We start from the raw sequence: 26,911 nt of genomic DNA on the forward strand, positions 1-26,911 counted from the left end.
TGCTGTATGAGATTCTTTATTTTCTCAGTTAGGATGAAAAGTACTTTTGACAGGTCTTAACAGTACATATGTGTTACATTGTCCTAAAAAACAGCCATAATAGCATTTTATACCAATATGGCCAATATCATCCATGCTAGAGTGTGCGCAAACATTATGCTTTTTTTAGATCAGAGAAGCAATCTTAGATCACATCTCAAATACTCAAAGAACTGATGTCCATAGATATTGTATTTTGATGAAGAATTGAAATTACTTTTGTCAGATGCTGATGCAGATGTGTGGTGTAAAAATATAAATGTTGATAAATGTCATTCTGCATTTCTTATGTTACCATTTCAATGAAATGAATGATAAAGACATAATATTCCCTATGAAATAGCATAGAATTTTAATAGGATAGCAGACACAAAAAGGACAGATTGCTCTTCCTAATATAAGTTGAGTTATCCAGCAGGGACTGAAAAGCATTTTCTATTAATCTTTCTTTTTCCAGACCTGTCAACCTGACTTGCATGGTACCAGCTGTCATTATAAATACAGAAATTGGGCAGTTTAACTTACCTTCTGTAGGGAGACTGCTGGGAAGATGTAATGTTGTCGGTCTTGTGATTTTTGAAGAATATCTTGAAGTTGTCACATGAATTCCTGTTGTTGAGTGATGTGTAACTGCGGTTGTTTGCAGAAGGCCATCACAAACTATATCTTTAGACTATTAAAAAGAGAGACATTTCTACTAATTTATGCAGTTTAGAAATGATACGGTTGTCTCAATGGCATATATTAAACAGTAAAACATGCACACAATGACATTAGACTCCCAAAAAGCACAAGTCCATTATGAAAATGAATGTATAATTAGAATAAAACACTTGTTACTAAAGATATCACTATTGTGATTATTCATAAAATTATTATTATTATTGTTGTTATTATATCATCATCATCATACACATTGATAGCAAAACATTATGAACTCAGTTATAATGAAATATATAGAACGGACAATAATAATCATCCTAGAAGATCTCTTTGCTTGAGTCTAATTAGGTTTTACTTGAACAAAACAAAATATTTATTTCATTTCTTAACTGTTCATAAATCTGAAAACCTCCTTCGCTTTGCCATGTGTGAAGGATATGTCTGAGAAGATAGAAGAGTCTGCCTTTCAAATGAAGGGTTGTGTGTCATTCTAAATATTAGGTTGCTATAGAAATGACAAATCTGTCTACTAGATAAGTTTTAGAGTGCATTTAGATCTGAAATGGATCCTAACACCCCCATATATCAGTGAAATGGAACACATGACCATCTTTTGAAAAATGAGGGGTCACACAGCTAGGATGCTTTAAGCGAATCAGCAGAACAGCAGTAATCAACAGTGTATATGTAACAAAAATAGAAGTGTGGGGTATTCACTCTGTTGCCCCCAAATACATAGAGGGACATAAGACCACTCATTTGAAAGTAGCAATCCTTTTTCAAATGAAAGATCTAGAGTCTGTTCAGGTGCATGACTAAGACAAAAAAGTGCCTTAAGAATCCCATATTACCCAATTACCACTTTTGTGGCCACTTAGTGAGATATGTATATATATGAGTTCCTAATACAATATTGTTATTAACACTTGTTGATGAATTGGATAGTGAATATATTTTTTCCAAAGATTGTATGGATTATATTATCTACAATGACTAAGTTAAAACTCACAATAGCATAGAATGAATATGCCAAAGATTTCTTGAGGATCAGGACACTTGTTTTCAGTGTATTAAGCTTTGAATGATCATATACCGCCTCCTTTAAATATTCCATTTCTCCATTTGTGTTTCATAACTTTTATTGTTAGAATACCCCCATAACTTTCTTTGAGAAAATCAATACGAACTCCCAAAATGATAACCATGTTCACAAGAATAATTATAATCATGTAAATTTATTCGTTCTGAGAAATAAATATAATTTTGGCAAACAATAGAGTATCCAGATACTCTCAAATATGTCAATAAGATTACATATCAACAACCTGATGAGCCATAGCGGTGTTACACCTCCGCAAACTGCATAGCTAATAACAAATGCGTTACTATGACAACGAGATGTGAATAAGAAGCGTTGTCTAACGCTGGGCTGGCCCTATGCCCTGACAAAGTCATGTTCTGACAGCCTGACGGAAACGCGTCGGTGGGCGTGGTCTCAGTGGACCGTGTTTCCAATACATACACTAACACTCGTAGGAGCGATTGTCTAAATATCGCTTTTTGATACTTTTGTGGCCAAATATTTAGCGAGATTATTGGGACTTATGTAAAGAGTGATGACAATGTGCCAGTTAGATACATTGGCTGCTCAAAATTAATAACGTTTTGATAAATTCCCATACTTCGCTTGTGGTAACAAATATAGTTCACTGTTATGCCTGAAATCACATGGTTGGTATGAGCAATTAGTGACTACAGTTTATGAATACGAATGTGTTGTGGCAAGTTTGCTGTATGTATGGTTGAAACTCACAACATATAGGGACTGAGTTAGAAATCGTCTGACTTTGTTCAATAAAAGCAGTACGCAGATAGGATGCCCTTGAGCGCATAGCTTGTTTGCATTTGTATGGAGATATTTGCAAAGTGTGGCTTCGAATACTTACTTATACATTCCCATCCCTATTTAAAGGTATATACATATACCAATACATACATTAACACTCGTAGGAGCGACTGCCTAAATACTGTTTTTTCATATTCCTGTTGCCAAATATATAGCGAAACTGTTGGGGCTTATGATAAGAGTGATTACTATGTGCCAATTAGATATATTGGCCACTTATTAATAATAACGTTTTGACAAATCCCCATACTACGCTTTATGGTAACATGTATAGTTCACTGTTATGCCTGTAATCACATGGCTGGTGTGAACAATAAGTGGCTATAGTTTATTAATACGAATGCTTTGTGACATTTTGTTGTATTTATGTTTGAAACTATTAACATATAGGGACTGAGTTAGAAATCGGCTGACTTTGCTCAATCAAAGCAGTACATAGACAGGAGGATGCCCCTGAGCGCATAGCTTGTTTGCAATTGTATGGAAATATTTGCAAAAGTGTGGGCTTTGAATACTGACTCATATATACCTATCCGTATTTATAGGCACACACAAGTACCCTGAGCCACTGGCCCTTTTTAAATATGTTTAGTAGTAAGATGCTTGATAGTTTGGTCACTGAATATAGAGTCTGGAAGTGGTAATTCCCATTTCTTGATACCTACTACTGTATCTCTCTACCTTTATGTTTGTCTATTTAAGGTAGATGATAGAAGGTTGGTTGTGTTTGATTTATGAGTTTGTAAGTATAAATTCCCATCCTGCAACTACTACCTCTACATCTTCCTATTGTTGTGTCCATTTGTAAATATATGTTAATAAAGTGTAATTTTTAACCCATTACTATTATTTGATAAATTAGTGTATAATTCTATACTTGACTTTAATGTCAGAAATCCTCTAAACTTTTCCCTAATCCCCTTATTACTACTGAGTTACCATTGAGGGGCCAAATGTTTTTTGGCACCAGGGCCCTCTGTTGAATTCAGGGACAGATACTGTCCCTGCAAATGAAGATGGGTGCCTATATCCTGATTGTGAGTATTCTGTGCTGCATAATGATGCTGAACATTTATACAATGAAAATCGACACACTGCACTGCATAATTGTGCAAAGAATCTATACACTGAAATAGGACATGCTTTACATTTTAATGTATATGTATGCATGTAGACTAGACAGGTAATAGACGTGGTACATCCAACTACTACCCTATTTACCTACTCTCCCTTGCCTCAAAGCTTCTTGAAAGGTAGTATATGCATGTCTATCCCATTTACTTATATCAAACTCCCTTCTTGACTCATTGCAATCTGGATTTCACTCCCCAACACTCCACAGAGACAGCAATAATTAAGGTTACCAACAACCTACTTTCAGCAAAATCAAAAGGCCACTTCTCTCTGCTAATCTTTTTTGATCTGTCTGCAGCCTTCAATACTGTTGACCACCCTCTTTTGCTCCAAACCCTCCACTACTTCGGCATTTGTGACACAGCACTTTTGTGGTTCCCTTCCTACCTGTCTAACCGTACCTTTAGTGTAGCCTTCTCTGGTGCACCCTCTTGCCCTTTACCACTTTCTGTTGGGGTACCGCAGGGCTCTGTCCTTGGTCCCCTTCTCTTCTCAATCTACATGTCATCATTAGGTTCCTTAATAAAGTCCCACGGTTTTCAATATCATTTGTATGCTGATGACACCCAAATCTACCACTCTGCACTAGACCTATCTCCTTCCTTGCTAATGCGTGTCACTTACTGAATTCATATTTCATCCTGGATGTCCTCTTACTACCTTAAGCTAAACCTCTCCAAAACTGAGCTACTTTTTTTCTCTCCTTCTTCCAAAATCTCCACCCCCCCATTTTTCTATAACTGTCAATAACTCCATCATTACCCATACCCCACATAACCGATGTCTTGGAGTCACACTTGACTCAGATCTTTTCACTCCTTACATTCCGTTTTTGGCCAATTCCTGCTGCTTCAACCTTAAAAACATCCCTAAAATTCGGCATTTCCTTACACAAGACGCAACTAAGATTTTAATCCACTCTCTCATCCTTTCCTGCCTTGACTACTGCAACTTCATTCTCTCTGGTCTCCTTAGCTGCCATCTAGTTACTTTACAATCCATAAAGAATGCCTCTGCCAGGCTTGTCTTCCTTACACTTCGCTCTACATCTGCTGCACCTCTCTGCCAATCCCTTTACTGGCTTCCTCTTGCCTCCAGAATTAAACACAACATTCTGGCTCTGACTTACAAGGCCCTCAACTCCACTGTTCCTCCCTATATTTCAGACCTAGGGGTCAATTTACCAAATTTTGGGTTGACATGATTCGCTATAGCAAACCATGTCCGCCCGACTTTGCTAAATGACAACAGCATATTGTGAAATGCTTGTGCAATGCTGCCCCCTGCACATTCGCGGCCAATCGGCCACTACCAGGGGGTGTCAATCATCCCTATCGTATCTGATTGGGATGATTGCAGTCCGCCACCTAAAAGGTGGCAGACAAGTTAAGGAATAGATGTCTTATGACCGATGCTTCTTAACTGCCGTTTCCAGCAATCTGGAATTTACGGGCAGATAAAGCAGCATTTGCTGCTTATTAAATCCTCCCCCTTATTTCCAGATATTCTCCCTCCTGTCCCCTTCATTCTGCTTACGACCTCCTCCTCTTCTCTCTTGTTACCTCCTCACATTATTGTCTACAGGGCTTTTCCAGACTGGCCCCTATCATGTGGAACTCTCTGCCTAGCTCAACAAGATGTTCCCCTAGTTTTAAAAGTACCTAAAGACTCTACTGTTCAGGGAAGCATACAACCTACACTAGCCTTTCCTAACCCTAGTTCCTCTCCTTTGTTATCCCATTGAACCCCCTTAGCATGTAAGCCAATGAGCCTAGCTGTTTGCAGATCACCTTCATAAGAGCTGACTACAACAACAAGGCCCTCTACCCTCTTGATACCTGTAAATGTTACCTTGCATACCATGCCTATGTTTATAGCGCTGTGGAATCTGTTGGCGCTCTACAAATAACTAATAATAATAATATATATATATATATATATAGATAGATAGATAGATAGATAGATAGATAGATAGATAGATAGATATCAGACATCATGCAGGAGGTGGAAGCTAGTCCCACTGCTGTTACCAAATTTTATAAAGGCTACTAAAAAGTTTTGCATAATGGGTAGGGTCTATGCAAACAGATATTTCAGCCAGATGCTTCCTGCTGTTCATGCTGACCGGCACTCTCTGTCTCCCTATGTTTCAGGGGAGTCCATTGCCATTCTAGCTATTATTCAACCACTTATGTCCCCTACTATGAAGCCCAAGTTAGGCAGCAAAAAATAAATATACACATAAAAACAATGATTTCATGCACCAAATTTGCATGCCCCTACAGAGGCTCCCTAAGGTGGTCGCCTAGTTTGCCTATATTGTAGCATCGGCCCTGAATAACGGTTTTCATATCCTTATAGCTGTCATCTTTATAGTAATAATAATGGCAGGGCTTATAATTTATTCATCTGAGCTAATTAAGGGTTGATTATAAGTGGCGTGCTAATGATAATGAGGGATGTGATATGCTGCTGAACCGTGCTAACATTTGGGCCCAATTTGATATTACAAGTCCATTTTAAATTACTTTGACCAGTGAAGGTTTAGCATGGCCGACATTGCTCTAGCACACCCTATAATTTCCATTGATATTACGGCCGCACTAAATAGCGCTGATATTACAAGTTGAAATTTAAAGATTGCGCACCAGTGCAAGCCAAAATTGCACTCGAATAATTAGTGGAACCTAAAACCTTAAGAAAAGTATAAGGGTTAAAAAAAAAAATTTCAAAACACTAGAAATGTGCACAGGTAGAAAATTCAGTTATTAAAAAAATTTTGGCTCAGGTTTTTCAATTGATTTGGGTTGTTGGGTTGTTACATCCCATTGAAGCCTATGGGAATCCTGTGAAACATTCCTTTTACCCACAACATTACACAGCCTTCAATGCTAACTGGGACACGAGAACATTCAGGAACTAGAACAAGATTTACAAAGAGAATTCAAACTTATTGAAATTAAACACTAATTCAACTTTCCACATGATACAATATTATTTTTCAATTTAACTCTCTAATTTTTTTCCAAATCCCACATGCTAAAGAACCCATCATTTCTCACTTTCTCACACACTTGTTTGTAGTTAATGGTTCTCCTTGAAGACTTTTCTCAGAGAAGGACAGCAACAGGAGAGGCAGCAGTAGGAAGCAGATTAACCAAACTAGGTTTCTGATACAAATAGTACATAAACCCCCAAAATAGGCCTCCAAGGAAGAAGGACAAACATGTGTTTACTAGAGTCACTTGAACACAGCGACCAGCAGATCCCTGAGGATTTGGCATTGACGGATGATTACAACCACTGAGCAGGGGGAGCAGGAGTAGCAGTAGCAACAGGCAGGAGACTTACTAAACTAGACAGATAGGCCTGATAGTACATAAACCTCAAAAATACACCAGTCATGGGTGGAAGAGAGCAACAAGTGGACTTAGAAACAGCAGCTGTGATGACTACCACAGAGCAGGGAGGACAAGAACAGGAGTGGCAGCAGACTTAATGAACTAGACAGTTAGCCATGACAGTACATACACCTAAAAAATATACCTCTAGGTACCTAGAGACCCTTGGACACAACAATCAACAGTTCCCTGAGGATTTTGCATTGACAGGTGAGGACAACCACACAGCAGGAGCAGGAGTGGCAGCAGCATAGTTACTGAACTAGATAGGTAGGCCTGACAGTACATAAATCTAAAAAATAACACTACGCAGAGGATGAGATTTTTGCATTGACAGATGATACCCAACACAGAGCAGGGAGGGAAAGGTAGGAGTAGAAGCAGCAGGCACCAAATTTACTAAACTAGGTAGGTAGGCCAGGCAGTACATATACCTCAAAAATACACCTATAGGGGAGGAGGAGGGCAACAGCTGCCTAGAGCTCCTTGGACAGAGTGGCCAGCAATTCCCTGATTATTTGGCATTGATGGCTAGGTCAAGCCACACAGTCCTCTTGTCATCCCAGTAGTTCAGAGGGTCTGCTGTAGGGGAAGAGGAGGTTCACAAATATAAACCGTTATCATCTCTGAGGCCCTTGTCCTACTCTTCCTTCTGGAGGAGGCTTCAGTGGGTCCCACCAAACAGTCTACTGCATCTAACTAAAAAGCAGCTGCTTCACTAAGCTGTGTATTGCTGCTGCTAGAAGGTGAAAAAAAGAATACCTGCCTCCTGCTGATGAACTTCTCAATCACAATGCATGCCCTCCTTTTATGGGACCGCGAGCACCCTGCAAATCAGTTTGTCCCTCAAAGTTTTCAGGTTATTAGTGCTGAGTGCCATTTTCCCCTCAATTCTGGGATCACACAAAGTTTTTTTGCACCACCAAAAAAGCAAGAAGGCCAGTAAAGTTACAAGTGATGGCTGGCCACACAGCAAAAGGTTATGTGCAGCTTTTACATCACAGTCTAACTGACTGCATATAGATAGAATTGTTTTTCTGCAATTAAAGGATTAAAGCTTAATTCTAACATTAAGCAAGCAGGCTATGGCTCCTCACACAGCAAAAGTTAAAGGGATTCAAAAAAAGTTCTTTAATGATTCAGATAAAGCAGGCAATTTCAGGGCAACTTTCTAATTTACTCCTATTATCATTCTCTTGCTATCTTTATTTAAAAAGCAGGAATGTAAAGCTTAGGAGCCAGACCATTTTTGGTTCAGGACCTGGGTTACGCTTGCTTATTAGTGATTAAATATAGAACCTATAATGAGCTGGCTCCTAAGTGTGATTTATGTGTATGTGTGTACGCAAACGTGTTTATGTGTATTTATGTGTTTTATGTGTAAATATGTATATGCAATATCATTTTAATGTTTTTCCATGTCAAACACAGCTATTTCAAATCACATAATAAAGGTTAAGTAATTGTTTGCAAATAATTTAATACACTCCAGTAGTTAAAATGGATCATTGGAAACACATTAAAGGAGAGATTTTTTTTATGGTACAATGTCCCTCTAAATAAAGTGAATGCCCCTTTGTAAGCAAAACTGTTTTCAATGTAAAACTGCCTTTATTAGACTTGTGCATGATCGAAAAATTAGTTTCGGTTCGGATCGATTCAGATTTTTCAAATTTAGGTTCAGATCGAATTCGGAAAAATTTGAATGAATTCGTTTCGGATTCAAATAAATTTGGCTGGATTTGGTTCGGAAATTTGGAATTTCAGTATGTGTTAGGTGGGATATGCTGTGTATTAGACTAGTATTATGTACTGTATATTAGGTGTAACCCATAGCAGAGTGATATAACCTAATATACTGTACAATACTAGTGTAATCCATTGCCATCCGAATCTACCGAATAAATCCAAACAAATTCGGATTTATTCGTAGATTCGGCACTATTTTAATTCGGAAATTCGAATCGATCCGAATCTCCAAATTTAACGAATTCGGCCGAATTTCCGAATCGATCCGAAACGAATCGCACATTTCTAGCCTTTATAGATTTCCAACAGGGGCTTTATAATGCAGGTACGATTTGGTAGAGTTTCTCTCAAGCCCAGATACTTTTAGATAATTGGGCGCTAGGTGCAAGTTTATATTGCTAACATTAGAATAGAGCCCAAATTTTTAAATTTGGTTTGTGTTAACCACCTATGGCTTCATTTTTGCTGCAAATTTACAGTACTCAATCTATTTTACAAGTGTAGGAAAATGCAATCAGGTATTACACGTATCTCTACCTGATTTGCCTTTAATGTTTATCTTGGTAGTTTTTAGAAGAAAATTAGTGTCTCATATTATGTTGCTTTGCAATTTAAAACAGAAAGTATAAGTTTTTTTGTTTTTTTTTGTACCTGTGGTTAACTTTTTTATTATAAGATATTTAAAAATAAATAATATTAATAAAAATAATATTAATAGTCACAATTAAATTGAATATGTGCCACATATTATTACACGGGACATATTCCTGCAAATAGAAGTGAAAACAATAATAGGAGAAAACCGCGTATGTCTTAAGAGCTATACAATATATTGTATGTTTTTTTTGTGTTTTAAAGCAATGCATGATTTTTTTTCATAGTAAGATTATTGATGTTATTAAAAGAAACTAGCAAAAGTTTTAGAAAAGAACAACAGCTACCATTTACAATTAATTCAAAAAATTGCACTTTTCATGTATAATTTATGTTTAACACCATTATAACACTTAATTATTCAAGGTTAGCAAGCTACATTATCTTTTCTGTACTGTTTTTTGCATTATGCTTCCATTAGTTGCGTACGGTTTGAAGTGTTCATTTCAAGCCTCCTCTATTGAGCATCAGGTCATATGCGAATGCTTTTTAGTCTAAAGAATAAAAAAAAGCGTATAGCATGCCTGGCATTCAGATGAATTAAAAATACCTTCACAAAGAACCTGTTATCAAGATTATAGCAATCATTAATTTGCTTTTCCGTAATAGCAATGTCCTATTTTATGCAAACAGATGCTTATCAACACTCAAAGCAAACGATTAAAGATAATTACCCCTAAAAATATTTGCAGAAGGAAAGACTTTTTTTTAGGTTGGACTAAAAAGTTTCTAAAATGTCCTTGTTAAATTATTATACAAAGAGCTGATTTGTCTAACATCTAATGCACAATATAATTACTGTCATTTCACTGTCTATTTGCTCAGCTCACTTATGCTTTAATAAATATGTTAAGCTATTTAAAGAAAATGTGTTTTTTGCAAGGTTACCTCTTCGGGACAGCCATTTTCTACCCAGTCTTGACGATGACGATCAAATCCACTGGAACATCTTTAAATAATGAAAGAAAGAAAAAATGTTTCTTAAATCAAATTAAGCAAATTTAATACGTTATAAAAGAGTTTGAGGTTTAAAAGAGGGTATTGTGCCTTGGTCACATATATATACTGCTGTAATGTGCTAGCACGTCTGATAATTACACTTAAATTGAATAAACACATAGTTAAAATCAGCTCAAATTCAGTAATGCTAAACACAACCACTGAGCAGTGTTTCCTCTAAGACCAGAATTTGTGAGCAGCCCAGCAGTGAATCAGTTAATTAATGAACCACATTCTACATTAAGTAAACACTACCCAATACAATGGTTACCTTATTAAGGGCCAGATTACAAGTGGAGTGCTAAATATCGATTTCATGAAAGCAATATTAGCACTCCATTGTGTAATACCAGCGCACGTTAATGTACAAGTTCACAGAAATGCGAATGCAACCTCAAGTTTGCATTGCTGGGAATCATTGCGCTTACGAGAGCGTACTTCCATAGGCTTCTATCGGAGCCTTGTTCTGATGACGTCAGAGATGGCATCAGAACTTCAGTGCAGTGAAGGGGGTAAGTAGTGCAGTGATGACAGCAATTGATATATATGTATATGCTTATATACATATATATTTATGTGTGAATATGTGTATATATACACATATTAACAGATAAATATATATATATGTACATAAGCATATATATATTTACAGGGAACACACAGTTCGAATAGACCGAAATGTTAAGGCACTTTTCAGTGCAGTTCTTTTTCTAACACCCCACTCCCACCAACTTTAGCCCCAGAATACTGCCTAGTGCAGCGAGTTTATAAAAAAATAGAGATCCTGCTATCTTTATTTTTTAATAAAATACACTAGACAGTATTTTAGGGCCATTTGGGGATCATTTATAAAATTAATCAAAGATCTGATCTCTGGTTAATGTTAATAGTGATAATTGCTACAGCAAGCTTGCAGTAGCAATAACTAGTCACTTGTAATGGCTGATTCATTATTGCATACCCGCAAACTGGCAGATTTGCCAGTTTGCAGGTACGTGATAATTTAGAGATCCACTTGTAATCTAGCACTAACTGTTTCAATGCTGGGCCACTCACAAAATATGGCCTTAGAGGGAAAACTGCTGCTGAGCCAGTCAGGGCTGGCATATGTGTGTAGATGTCAATCACTGGATTTGTTCATTTCAGTATTGTGAGTGTATTTGCTGTTCTGTAGCTGACTTTAACTATTTGTTTACCCTCTTTCTGTTTAATCCATTTTAAATGAAGCCTCCGAAGAAGTATATGGAGTTTCAAGTAAAAGCACTTAAAAACAATATCATTTTTCTTTGGCATTGAAATCCCAGATGTAAAACACCAGCAGTGTAATTTAACAACTTCAACCAGAATTGTATTAGTTCCTAACCTTTTGTGTCTAAGATAATACAGTTTCATTAATCAATGGTGAAGAAAGTTCTGTGGAAAATGCAAACTTGAAAAGATCATAAAAACCATACACTTTATAAATTACGACTCACATCCAAAATAAGGAAATTATTATCAGAGTTGTACACAGTACTTTTTACTCTGTGAAAATCTGGGAGCAGAAGAAAAACTGTCAGTTTGATAAATGAAAAAAATTAAATTTTGAAGAGTTTATATATATGGGTCAAGTTTGTCGACCAAAATCTTGTACAAAATATTCCCTTTCATATCCCATCAGGGCAATGGATAAATACATTTGGGCTTTTTATGTGAAGATCAGTTTGATGTTCTATATTTTGGTGTTCTGTTAATACTGAACTGTTATGAATCTGAAGAGAAAATCTTATCTTTTAGCCATAAATCATTTTTTCGTACATAGTATACATTGAAAAGCTTAGTGTATAAAATGCAGTTTTCTACCATTAAACACTATTTTATCTTTTTAAATCTTGTTTTATTGAAATTGTACATAAATCAAGAGCATATATAGCAAAAATGGTGATACTCCCTGAATAATATTTTATTATTTTATCATTTTCATTACAGTAAGATAAAGTAACTTATTTTTATTTTTTTATTTCTTGAACTTGCACTTATTATGTTGCACATCATTTATAATACATTGTTGCCTGTCGGAAAATGAGAGAATCCAGATGGAGAAAATATTGACTACGGCCGAAAACCATATGAGTCATTGAGGAAGTTATGTAGGATCATACGAAACGTTTTTGACTCTTTTCTACTGTGCCAAGTTTTTATGAAGATGAAATTAAAACTGATGTTTTTACTGCTACACTCCATTATTTATATCCTAGACTGAGTACGAGGACTAATGATTTTTCGATGTAAGCTGTGGTCGTGCTTTTACCTCCTGAGAACTAGTTAGGAGGTTCATCAGTTCTGAGGGAAATACTTTATTTGGAGCACAAGGTGAGCGGAGTAAAGATCACTAAACCCCAGGGATCACTCTTCGATCAGACACTGATCAGACGTATGAATCCCAATATTGTTGCCTAGTAAATGGGTTCACCTCACCAATACAGAATCTGACTACACTTTACAAATAAATGATAACAATAATAATAATTGTGCTCCATTCTTCATATTGACATGTAGGTTACCCTCTTGACAGATACACAGCTATCAAGGTACAATTTGCCTTTAAAGAATCTCAAATGATGTTGTGGCATTGATGGATCTCCTTCGACACTGAGGGGCTGATTTATCAAGCTCCGTATAGAGCTTGATGCCCCTTGTTTCCGGCGAGCCTTCAGGTTTGCTGGAAACAGAAGTTTTGAAGCAGTGGTCTAAAGACCGCTGCTCCATTACTCTGCCTGCTCTGAGGCAGCGGACAGAAATCAACCCGATCGAATATGATCGGGTTGATTAACACCCCCTGCTAGCGGCCGCAAATCTGCAGGGGGCAGCATTGCACCAGCAGTTGACAAGAACTGCTGGTGCAATGATAAATGCCAACAGCGTATACTGTCAGCATTTATCGATGTGCAGAGGACATGATATGCTACATCGTATCATGTCCGCTTGCACTATAATAAATATACCCCTTAAACTGTACAACTAATTTTACCTTGAGACAGAATTATGTTGACTGTTTCCTGGATATTTTAAAATGCTATTCAGAGGGTTATAAATGTAGTTTTTTTTTGTAGAAATATATATCATATTATTCTTTAGTAAAAAGTTGAGCCACTGCTGCAGTTAAGCAAGGTCTTTATAGCTTGTATTCTATAACAATGATACTTGCTTCAAAATCAAACCCACATTTGTTTCTTTCATGATTCAGCTAGAGCATATTATTTTAAACAATTTTTCAATTTATTTCTATAATCAAATGTTCTACTTTCTCTTGGTATCCCTTGTTCAAAAGTAGGAAAGTAAGCTCAAGAGAGTGCACGTGTCTACAATACTATTTGTTGGACCTCTTCAGCTCCCGCTTGGATGAAGACTTCAGCCCGATCATGGACCTCTTCAGCTCCCGCTTGGATGAAGACTTCAGCCCGATCATGGACCTCTTCAGCTCCGGCTTGGATGAAGACTTCAGTCGGATCCTGGACATCTTCAGCCACCCGCTTGGGCTTGGATGAAGACGTCGGAGCCAGGACGAATCGGTGAACCCGGTGTGGTGAAGACAATTAGGGGTTAATAAATATAATATAGGGGTCGGCGGTGTTAGGGGCAGCAGATTAGTGGTACATAGGGATAACGTAGGTTGCGGCGGTGTACGGAGCGGCAGATTAGGGGTTAATAATAATATGCAGGGGTCAGCGATAGCGGGGGCGGCAGATTAGGGGTTAATAAGTGTAAGGCTAGGGGTGTTTAGACTCGGGGTACATGTTAGAGTGTTAGGTGCAGACTTAGGATGTGTTTCCCCATAGAAAACAATGGGGCTGCGTTAGGAGCTGAACGCTGCTTTTTTGCAGGTGTTAGGTTTTTTTTCAGCTCAAACAGCCCCATTGTTTCCTATGGGGAAATCGTGCACGAGCACGTTTTTGAAGCTGGCCACGTCCGTAAGCACCTCTGGAATTTAGAGTTGCAGTGGCAGTAAATATGCTATACGCTCCCTTTTTGGAGCCTAACGCAGCCCTTCTGTGAACTCTAAATACCAGCGGTATTTAAAAGGTGCAGGCGAAAAAAAGCATGCGTAGCTAACGCACCCCTTTGGCCGCAGAACTCTAAATCTAGCCGATATAAAATAGATCTGCACTATCCAGCTTTATGCAAGATATTATAGAATACTATGGAAGAAGTAGTACCTAGAGGTCAAAATATTAAGGCCTAGATTACAAGTGGAGCTCTATTGATAGAACAGGGTGTGCTTTCCATGTTGCAGCCCTGCTATAAGAACAGTGCACAATCTGTGTATTGAAAATCAATGGTAAAATAGATTTACAATAGAATGTTAGCGCAGCTGGCATTTTCTTTAGCACCACCTGTACTTTCAATGGATAGTGTGGGGCGTGCTAACGTTGCTAAGTGGTCAGTTATGTGCAGTGTGCGAGCACAACACATAATAGCGCTGAAAAATCTAGCGTGCCTGGAGACCTAAAGTAAATTATTAGGGCTAGAATAAAAGTATAACAAAACACATGTATAATATATTAAAATAAAGTATTTCACACAAACATATATTAAATATATGTGATTTAAAGGCAAATGGTATATGACAAGATGTTGCACTGGGAAGGACTCAAAGGTGTATAACTATGTGTGTGGATTTTATATGTGTATGTATATATGTTTGCACATACATTTGTACACACACATACATATATATATATACATACCCATATACAAGGCTAGATTATAAGTGGCATGCTAATTATGGCGTGGGTGCGATACGCAATATCTCTTGACCACACTAACATTACCGTGCAACTTTAATATTACAAATCCTATGTAAAGCGCATTAACCAGAGAAGGGTTATGCAACCATCTTCACTCGAGCGCAGTCTATATATCGCAACCGTGTTAACTTGCGCTGTGGTTACAAGTTGAACAAAACACACGTAAAAGACATTAAAATAAAATAAATTACACACATATATACACTTTTTTTAAAATAAAAATATATCACTTTAATATACACTTTTTATATATATATATATATATATATATATATATATATATATATATATATATATATATATATATAAGCATATACACATACATACACACATTAGAAATAATTGAAATTCCTATGTTCTTCACAGAGAAAAAAATGTCCTTTTTATTTTATATATATATATATATATACACACACAATATCTATCTATATATCTATCTATCATCTATCTACTGTATCTATCTATATCTGTATATATTCATATTGATATATAGGTACAGATATATATTTTACAAAAATAATCATAAATATATAAAAATATATATTTAAAAATCAAAATAACATTTCTTCTATTTGCAATTTAAAGCATTTTTAACTAACTTTGGATTTAGCACAGTTGGTTTACTGTGGTCTCTGGTTAGTTTTTTTTACAGCGCACCCCATAGAAATATGGGGAGAAGTTAAAGGGACATTGAACCCAAATTTTTTCTTTCACAATTCAGAAAGAGCATGAAATTTTAAGCAACTTTCTAATTTACTCCTATTATCAAATTTTCTTAATTCTCTTGGTATCTTTATTTGAAAAGCAAAAATGTAAGTTTAGATACCGGTCCATTTTTTGATGAACAACCTGGGTTGTTCTTGCTGATTGGTGGATAATTCACCCACTAAAAAAACAAGTGCTATCCACAGTGCTGAACCAAAAATTGGCTGGCTCCTTAGCTTAGATGCCTTCTTTTTCAAATAAAGAGCAAGAGAACGAAGAAAAATTGATAATAGGAGTAAATTAGAAAGTTGCTTAAAATTTCATGCTTTGAGGCCTATTTATCAAAGGTCTGTTGGACCTGATCCTACAGTGCGGATCAGGTCCGACAGACATCGCTGAATGCGGAGAGCAATACGCTCTCCGTAATCAGCATTGCACCAGCAGCTCTTGTGAGCTGCTGGTGCAACACCGCCCCCTGCAGACTCGCGGCCAATCATCCGCCAGCAGGGGGGTGTCAATCAACCTGATCGTACTCGATCGGGTTGAATTGTGGTGATCTCTGTCCGCCTCATCAGAGCAGAAACACGGGCCCTCAAGCTCTATTCGGAGCTTGATAAATGGGCCTCTTTATCACAAAAGTAAAAATCTGGTTTCAGTGTCCCTTTTAACACGTTTGAGGTAGCCGAAGTCCTGAAGTTAGCATGCCATGGTCTTTCTCTAACGCGTAAGTTTTTTTTACTTTCAACTGGCAATACACAAGCGGAAACATCATTTAGCAAGTTACTTGTAATCAGGCCTACAATGTTATTACATTTTCACACTCAAGTGAAAGCCAGTTTTCTATCTGTCTACGCTATCCAACCTCCAGATATTAGCGTGTCTTTCCACCGGTAAAATGAAAGTAAAAATGGGAGCACTCTAGCGAAGTTAGCGCACCATAGAGCTACTATTTTGACGCTCCACTTGTAATCTAGGCCTAAGTACATTAAGGACAAGACTATGAAACAAGCACATTTTGGGCCAGATTGCTATCATTAGCGCAAGGAGCGCGGTGTTCTTTATGCTCAAATCCATATTACAAGTGGTGTGCTGTTTAAATTACTGCAATTGTGTTTGCGCGAAATTGCAGTCATTTACGCTCCCCACATTTTCAATGGGCGACATTGAGCAGTAATGTCCGTCCGTATTACAAGTTGAAAGTAAATGATATTGCTAAAACGCTATCGCATTTACCGCTCAAACTTTTTACACGACCTTTACGGTTTTGGCTGGAGGAAATAGTTGCACTAAACTAGTCTATTAACCCCTAAACTGCCACACCTCCATCATAAAGTAACCCACCCCTAAACCACCACACACCCCATCGCAAAGTAACCCACTACACTAGTAATCACTAAACCACCACCCCCCCCATTGCAAAGTAACCCACTACCCTATAAACCCCTAAACCATCACAACCTTCATTACAAAGTAACACACTACACTATTAACCCCTAAACCACCACACCCCCGCATCACAGCCCCACATCACAAAGTAACACACTAAAAAAAAATAACTACCTTTAAAAACAAAAAATAAAAACTTATGTGAAAAAGAAAAAAATATTACTTTTTTAAAACAACTAACCTAACATTACTTTAAAAAAAGCAACTAACATTACAATACACTATACCCAAACATTTTCTTTCATGATTAAGGTAGAGAATATAATTTTAAACAACATTCCAATTTACTTCTATTACCTAATTTGCTTTATTCTTTAGATATACTTTAATGAAGAAATAGCAATGCACACAGTGAACCAATCACAGGAGGCCTCTATGTGCAGCTACCAATCAGCAGCTACTAAGCATATCTAGATATGCTTTTCAGCAAAGAATATCAAGAGAATGAAGCAAAATAGATAATAGAAGTAAATTAGAAAGATGTTTATAATTGTATGCTCTATCTAAATCATAAAAGAAAAAATTTGGGTTTCATGTCCCTTTAAAAAAAAAAAAATTAAAAAAAAAATACCATTACAAAAAAATAACAAATTACCAAAAATAAAAAACTGCCATGTCTATTCTAAAACCCCACTGAAAAAAACACCCCAAAATACAAAAACTATACTAACACTAAATTACAGATATAGCCATTAAAAGGCCTTTTGCTTCTATCTTGTACTTGCAAGTATATTTTTATTGTTGTATTTTTTATCATGCTGCTTAAATAAATGATAAAATTGTGCACTTTACTTGTGCTCTGCTTTTTTTTTCTTGTTGTGGACTTTTGCAGGGCATTGCCCTAAAGTGTCAGCTCTTTTTCCGCTAGATTACAAGTGTTGCACTAACTGCAGTGCAAGTGCGGTATGGTTTTTGTTAGGCTCCCGCAAGCATTTTCAGCCTCACTAGCCTCACTGCACTGCAGTTAGCGCAACACTTGTAATCTCTGCATTTGTGAGAAAAAAAACTACTAACCTCTACAATTAACCCCTCCAACCCTCCCCCCCCCCAAAAAAAAAGTCTGCCTTATGAAAAGTTCCCTGAAAAGGACATTTGGCTGGGCATTGTGCTTAAAAGGGCATTCATCTCTTTTGTTGCCCAAGAAATAAAAACCCTAATCTTAAAAAAAACACACCCAAAAAAAAACAACTAAACCTTGAAGATGGTACTCACAAAGATGAACCAGGCAGTGGCCCTACATCTTTATTTTTTTAAGCGTAAGGTTAGTCTGTTCTGGGGTTACCTAGGGGGTGTTAGGTTAGGGGGTTTAGATGTTAGTGGGTTACTTTGTGATGGGGGTTGTGGCGGTGCAGGGGTTAATAGTGTAGTGGGTTACTTTGCGATGGGCTATGTGGTGTTTTAGAGGTTATTAGAGTAGACAGAGGGCTTATGGCGATTTGGGTTAGCGCATAATTTGAACTCAATAGGACAGTACATTAACACAATCGCGATATTATAGCTTCTGCTCTTTCTGCACGTCCGGTTAATGTGCAAGCAATAAATATTTACTTCCATTTTGTAATACATGTGCTCCGACTCGCGCAAAGAACATAAGTCGAGCTGAGTAAGAGTGCGAGTGGGAGAGGTAATTACAGACCCACTTGTAATTTAGCCCTTTATGTTTGGGACAGGAAACAAAATTTAGGATGAGACATCATTCTAACTGTAAAAGAATAAGCCAGAAAAAAAGGTCTATATTTAAAAAATAAACAAAAAAACAATCAAACAAAAACAAAGCTTAGTGTGATTCCATGGATGTGGATAACTTAGAGTCTAAAGACAGTCTAAAACCACATAGATTATGTGGCCAAACGTATGTGAACACCTGACCATCAAACCTATTTGAGCTTGTTGCACATTCCATTGCAATACCATGGGCATAAATATGGAGTTGTCCCCCTTTTGTGGTTATAACAGCTGCAAGCCTTCTGGGAAGACTTTCCATAAGATTTTGAAGTATGTCTATGGGAATTTTTGAGAGCATTTATAAGGACAGGCAGTGATGTTCTTCAGTGGGGTTAAGGTCAAGTTCCTCCACACTAAATTCATCAAACCATGTCTTCATGGATGTCACTTTGTGCACTGGGACACAGTCATGCTGGAACAGGAAAGGGCCTTCCCCAAACACAAAGTTGGAAGCATCCTTTTGTCTAAAATGTCTTTGTATCCTGTAGCATTAAGAGGACCCTTCACTGGAGCTAAGGGGCCTAGCCCAAACCCTGAAAAGCAGCCTCAGACCATTATCCTTCCTCCACCAAACTATACAGTAAGCACTATGAATACCAGTAGGTATTGTTCTCCTTGCATCTGCTACACCCTGATTCTTCTATCAGACTGCCAGATAGTGAAGCCTAATTCATCACTCTAGAGAACACATTTCCACTGCTCCAGAGTCCAGTAGTGTTGTAATTTACACCATTCCTGCTGATGTTTGGCATTGCACATGTTGATGTGAGGCTTGTGTGCAGCTGCTTGACCATAGAAACCCATTTCATTAACCTTCTGATGCATAATTTGTGTGCTAATAATGCTTCCAGGGACAGTCTGAATCTCTGTAGTGAGTGATGCAACAGGTGATAGGTGATTTTTATGAACTACGCACTTCAGCACTCAACATCCCTGCTGTGACAGTTTGTGTAATCTATCACTTCATGGCTGGGCTGTTGTTGCTCCCACATGCTTCCACTTCCTAATAATATCACGTACGATTGAATGGGGCAGATCTAGTAGCACAGAAATTTCACAAACTGACTTGTGGAAAGATGACATCATATGACAGTGCCTGAGTCACTGAGCTATTCAGTAGGGCCCATTGTCCATGCCTATGGAGATTTCATGGCTATGTTCTGGATTTAAAGCGCCTGTTAGTAATGGGTGTGGCTGAACTCAATAATTTAGATGGCCAAATAAATGTGGCCATATAGTCTACCTTGATAATAAAGCATGCTCATGTTACTGATGAGCAACATATCAATAATAATATGTACAGTAAGGGGAGGCAGCGACAGCAAACCCCCAAATGAAATATGTATTCCTCAAAACAACTGATTCAGGTACTTAGATTCCAAAAACCATCTACAATGTATTAATCCCACCCCTAAATGGGTGAAGTAAATTGCACCAGACTGTTTTTATTTCAGGAGGGGGGGGGGGGAGACTTGAGAGAACAAAACAAATGTGAAAAATATGAACAAATCCAACGTGTAAATATAATAAATATTTTTTTAAATTTAAATAAAATAGAAACAAAGGTTCTACAATATTGTCTTAATTTAGCTCCTTATTGTGTCTTTAATGTGTATGAAACACTTTTGGATTTAAATAAACTTGATTAGAACATCACTTCAAAGAAACATTTTTTTGGGTAATAGGCAACCTTTATCTGATAATAGGCTGAATTTTCCTCAGATTAAATCTTCTGATTGGCCTTTTAGCCATAATGATTTTTGTGTGAATAATATTGGTAAGCTGCATTTCCTGAAGTATTTAAAGATTTATATTTCATTATAACTTCAGATACATGACTATATATATAAAAATGTTGGTTGAAACTGAACACATGATCCTAGCAACAGGATTCAGTTTTTCAATGCTAGCTCTTGACAACATCTAATGGTTTTGCAATAAATAATGATAACAGATAATTAATCTTTTTTTTTTAGTATATCATGACCAGTCACAGTATTACCATCAAATCACTGGAACTATAGGCAAGCCAGAATTTCAATTTTAAATAACTGTATTTTCACATTGTAACTAAATTTGCTTCCAGTAAAATCTACTACAGTTTCAATAACCTATATACATATGCTTCCTGTGCCCCACCTGCATTCAAACACTACCTGTGCACGGCCTTTGGTAGCAAGTATTCAGCAGTGAAGGGGTTTGTATGGTATGATGAGTTGCTCACTGTGCAGGCACGGTGTTTGACTGTGAGTGCAGTGCCTATGAAACATATGTACATATGCCCCAAAAGCAGTAATAGACTAGCATTTATCAGAAGCATTTTTGCTAATTCCAGAATATTGCAAAAATGCTTTTATTTTTTTTAAATTGAAGTGCTGTTGTGCACATTTTAATTATGACTAATATATTGCTAGCTAAATATTAAACATGCAGTTTATTTTTTTTTATTTTTTTTTTTACATTGTTTTGCTTAGTAGCATCATGATTATGCCATCAGATGATCTGACATAAATAATAATTCCACAATGTTACATTATTAACGTTAAATGTGATTTACAATTAAAAAATATATATCCCAGAAGAGTCACAACAAAAGTGAACTTTATTACAAACTGCAAATGCATTTTAAATGATAAAAAAAAAAAATAATATTTTTAATGAAAGAAATTGAAAGGAAAATAAAGTGGTTTAAGGCATTTTACCTTAGAGATAAAATGTACCTGATGCAATGACAAAATGGAATGAAAGCAATCAAAAAGGTTGCTGCCATCAAACAGAATGTACCTAGTAATAATGACTTCATATAAAGCAATCTAAAAAGGTTTGTATTGGGTCAAAAGTCCAAATTTTGCAGAGGGAACAGAAGGAAATTGAGGTAAGTGTACATATTTGACTTTACAGGAAATGAGCCAATAAACTTTAAGATGAGTGTTAAAAGCTAACATCAGTTATAAACGACTATGGATTTATTTTGCAGATAGCTACCTTAAAATGCTGTACATTGATCCCTTCACTTCTAAACCATTTCACACCCATTTTACCACTTTTGTACTCAAATTTAACATCAATTACATTGTTTTTTTTCCTTTATGTGCCCAATTGCCCATTATATAAATGGTGCCTAGTAGTGTAGGTGACCTTTAGAACAGTGACCATCTGCATGTGACCCCCTATTCAAAAGAGGGAAATTTACAAATTATTAGTATTTCTAAGTAGAACAGGTTAAGAGACAGGGTCTGTGTTAGAGCCACATCCTTACTAAGAATTATCTGGTGATTATGACTGCAAGTGATTGCCTTGTTTACAATGATCACCTAAGTCTTAGATGGACATGCAAAAGAGCTGACTCAGGGTTTTAAACAGCAGTGCAATATCACTTTATGGGTATTCTTAGCCAGGATATGTGCTATACAAGAGTCCCTCTCCCATAAAAGGGAAACAATGAGAAATTACACATAATATCACAAACTGCCACTGATGCCAAATGACTTACATACTAAGGAGGAACCATTACCCCAATTAATTGCACCCCATGATGATGAGCAACAGAAATTGAATAGAACGACAGGTGTTGTCCTCCACACTGTGCAAGTAGAACAGATGACAAGGCAGAAACTTTCTGCACCTTTATAACCTCACATTATTCAATTTGACTAGGCATTCTAGGCATTGCAATAAGACCCTATGAAGCAGCAACTATTCCACCTTGGGATCATTTTTGGTTTTGCTCTTAACTCTTCCTTTATTAAAAAACGTTATAAAGAAGACTTTCTGGACCATGATCTTGTAGTTAACTTCACTGCCAGTCATTCTTCCTTTTCAACTATTCTTGGTATGTCATACTCTCCTTAGGAGCTTCATTTAGGGTTAAAGAGTTACTGAAGCAAATCCCAATACTCAATTCTAATATATACCAAGCTTTACTTGTAGCAAGTGACCTATATGTTGTTGTTTTGTCCTCAGTACTCTTCATTAAAAAGACATAGGGGCCTATGTATCAAAGGTCTTGTGGACCTGATCCGACAGACATCACTGAATGCGGAGAGCAATATACTCTCCGTATTCAGCATTGCACCAGCAGCTCACAAGAGCTGCTGGTGCAACACCATCCCCTGCAGACTCGCGGCCAATGGGCCGACAGCAGGGAGGTGTCAATCAACCCAATCCTAGAACAAAGACAATTTGATGATTAAAGTCTTTTGGAAAGTTGTTTAAAATACAAGTCCTATCTGAATCCTGAAAGTTTAATTTTGAATAGACTGTTAATTTAACCGTCAAATTGAATGAGACATGTTAAATGGATTAACACCAGCTACTGATATGTTAATGAAACCAACTAACATTATCTAAAATAACAATAGAAGCTATAGACAATACTGTTATGTCACAAAGACAATATATTTTCAATAAAGAACAGTTGTTTTGTATTTCTTTTATCATCAAAATGATCTTTAATTATTATTTACAACCATTTTTTAATTGAATAAAAACAACATTATCTAGTTAGATGTGTATCATGTTCAAGTTCAAGTTCTAGTTAGATGTGTATCAGATTAAAGTTCAATCCGATTGGCTGATCCAGTCAGCCAATCAGATTGAGCTTGCATTCTATTGGCTGTTCCGATCATTGGATTGAACTTGAATCTGATTGGCTGATTCAATCAGCCAATCAGATTTTTCCAACCTTAATTCCGATTGGCTGATAGAATCCTATCAGCCAATCGGAATTGAAGGGACACCATCTTGGATGACGTCCCTTAAAGGAGCCTTCATTCGTCGGTAGTCCGTCGGGAAAGAAGGATGTTCCGCGTCGGCGGGATGAAGATTCAAGACCCGGCTTCGAAGATGACCTCGCCCGGATAGAAGACTTCTTCAGCGCCTCTTGGAAGATGACCTCGCCCGGATGGAAGATTTCTTCAGCGCCGCTTGGAGGATCACTTCATCGGATGGAAGATTTCTTCAGCGCCGCTTGGAGGATAACTTCTGCCGGTCCGGGTCTCCTCTTCAGTTCCATCGGTGGCTCGGCTGAGTGAAGACAACTAAAGGTAGGATGATCTTCAGGGGATTAGTGTTAGGTTATTTTAAGGGGGGTTTGGGTTAGATTAGGGGTATGTGGGTGGTGGGTTTTAATGTTGGAGGGGGTTGTATTTTTCTTTTACAGGCAAAAGAGCTGAATTCTTTGGGGCATGCCCCCACAAAAGGCCCTTTTAAGGGCTGGTAAGGTAAAAGAGCTTTGAACTTTTTTAATGTAGAATAGGGTAGGGCATTTTTTTATTTTGGGGGGTTTGTTATTTTATTAGGGGGCTTAGATTAGGTGTAAGTAGTTTAAAATTGTAGTTATTTGTAGTTAAGTTATTTAATTAATGTAATGATAGTGTAGTGTTAGGTTTAATTGTAACTTAGGTTAGGATTTATTTTACAGGTAATTTTGTATTTCTTTTAGCTAGGTAGTTATTAAATAGTTAATAACTATTTAATAACTATTCTAACTAGCTAAAATAAATACAAAGTTACATGTAAAATAAATATAAATCCTAAGATAGCTACAATGTAATTATTAATTATATTGTAGCTATCTTAGGGTTTATTTTACAGGTAAGTATTTAGTTTTAAATAGGAATAATTTATTAAAGTATAGTGTAGTGTTAGGTGCAATTGTAACTTAGGTTAGTTTTTAGTTTACAGGTAAATTTCTCTTTATTTTAGCTAGGTAAGCTATTAAATAGTTAATAACTATTTAATAGCTATTGTACCTAGTTAAAATAAATTGAAAGGTACCTGTAAAATAAAAATAAATCCTAAGATAGCTACAATATAATTATTATTTATATTGTAGCTATATTAGGGTTTATTTTATAGGTAAGTATTTCGTTTTAAATAGGATTCATTTAGTTAATAATAGAAATATTATTTAGATTTATTTAATTAACATTTAAGTTATGGGGGTGTTAGGGTTAGTGTTAGACTTAGGTTTAGGGGTTAATAATTTTATTACAGTGGCGGCGGTGTAGTGGGGGGCAGGATAGGGGTTAATAAATGTATTATAGGTGGCGACGGTGTAGGGGGGGCAGGATAGGGGTTAATAAATTTAATATAGGTTGCGGCGGGTTCAGGGAGCGGCGGTTTAGGGGTTAAACTATTTATTTATTTGCGGCGAGGTGCGGGATCAGCAGGATAGGGGTTAATAACTTTATTATAGAGGGCGACGGTATAGGGGGGGGCAGGATAGGGGTTACTAGGTATAATGTAGGTGGCAGCGGTGTCCGGGAGCGGCGGTTTAGGGGTTAATACATGTATAAGACTTGCGGCGGGGTCTAGGAGGGGCGGTTTAGGGGTTAATGCATTTATCAGAGTTGCGGCAGGGTCTAGGAGCGGCAGTTTAGGGGTTAGTAACTTTATTTAGTTGCGGGGGGCTCCGGGGGTATAGGGGTTAGAACAGAGTAGTTTAGTGTGAGTGCTTAGTGACTGGCTAGTAAGAAAGCTGTCAAACAGCCGAAGAGCAGCGAGATCGGATGAGTGATAACTCTCACAGTCCGCTGCTCATCGCCCCGGGGCTTTTTGACAGCTTTACTTGATAACTTAGGCGAATTTTTTCAGGTCCGCGGCGGCGATGTGAGGCGAGCTTAGGCGGGCGTATTGGGCCGGCGAAGGCAGGAAAGTTGAAACGTTGATAACTACCCCCCCATGTCCCTTGTTGCCATACCACGCCTATTAGGTTGTTCTCTACATAATTCTTCTGCCCAATCATCAGTAGGTATGGGGATTTCTTCCTCTAACTGGGACCCTCTTTTAATTGCAATATTATGTAGTATGCAGCAAACCAATATAATTTTAGCAACTTTCTCTGGTGCATACTGCATTGCCCCGCCAGAACGATCGAGACAGCGAAATCTCATTTTCAAAAGACCGAAAGTCCTCTCTATTATCCCCCTCCTGGTAGATTGATGTGCTTCATTGAAACAAACTTGATTTCTGGATGGGGGGTTGTTATAGGGAGTCAACAGCCATTCTGTACATGAGTACCCTCCATCAACTATTCAGAAAAAAAACCAAAAACATTTTTTAGAACTATTATTATTTCGAAATAATACGATATTGATTTAAGATATACAACACATTTAGTAAAAATTTGGATGAATTTTAAAATTAAATGTTTTATTTTACATTTAAAGTGACATTACAGTCATAAAATAACTGCACATAAATTAAATCCAGCATTGATTAGAAACATTTTAAATACACATGTATTATCTAAATTGTTTCTAGTGAAAATTATCACTGTTTTAAGTTAGCATCTTTCTACTCTGCACGTGCATGCGAAACAAAACAAGATATTATTGTTGCAACATTATTTACAATATTGCATTTGCTGATAAGATTAGTGGAGCTTGTATCATGCCATCAATTAACAAATTGAGTCTTTAACAGATGGTAAAAGTACCTTAGGCTCTCTGAGCAAGTGGGCTGGAATGTCCCTTTAATTAAAAAAAATATTGGAAAACTAATTTAAACATTTTGTGTACTTTTTTTATTATACAAAATTTGTATAAATTAAAATTTAATTACAAAAGACACATTTGGCACCAATTATGTAAATGGAAATTAAAAAAGACAAATTAGACGCCACTTATGCTTACCTAGAAGCCATCCTTCGGGCATATCTCCGTCCTCAAACTTTTGTTATAAGCCAGTCTGCCTTAAGA

At 36.9% G+C, this 26,911-nt stretch overlaps 1 protein-coding gene across 1 annotated transcript in view; it reads right to left on the reverse strand.

Moving 5' to 3' along the window:
- Positions 1-26,911, reverse strand: part of PLXDC2 (plexin domain containing 2) — a 1,268,934-nt gene that overhangs the window by 119,476 nt on the left and 1,122,547 nt on the right. The window contains exons 10-11 of the mRNA XM_053713963.1: positions 10,435-10,495; positions 565-712 (exon numbers count right to left, since the gene is read on the reverse strand). Coding sequence (XP_053569938.1) covers positions 565-712; positions 10,435-10,495 — 209 coding nt within the window. The remainder of the gene's footprint in view (positions 1-564; positions 713-10,434; positions 10,496-26,911) is intronic.

This window comes from Bombina bombina, chromosome 5, assembly GCF_027579735.1.
Source record: "Bombina bombina isolate aBomBom1 chromosome 5, aBomBom1.pri, whole genome shotgun sequence".
Taxonomy (NCBI): Eukaryota; Metazoa; Chordata; class Amphibia; order Anura; family Bombinatoridae; genus Bombina; species Bombina bombina.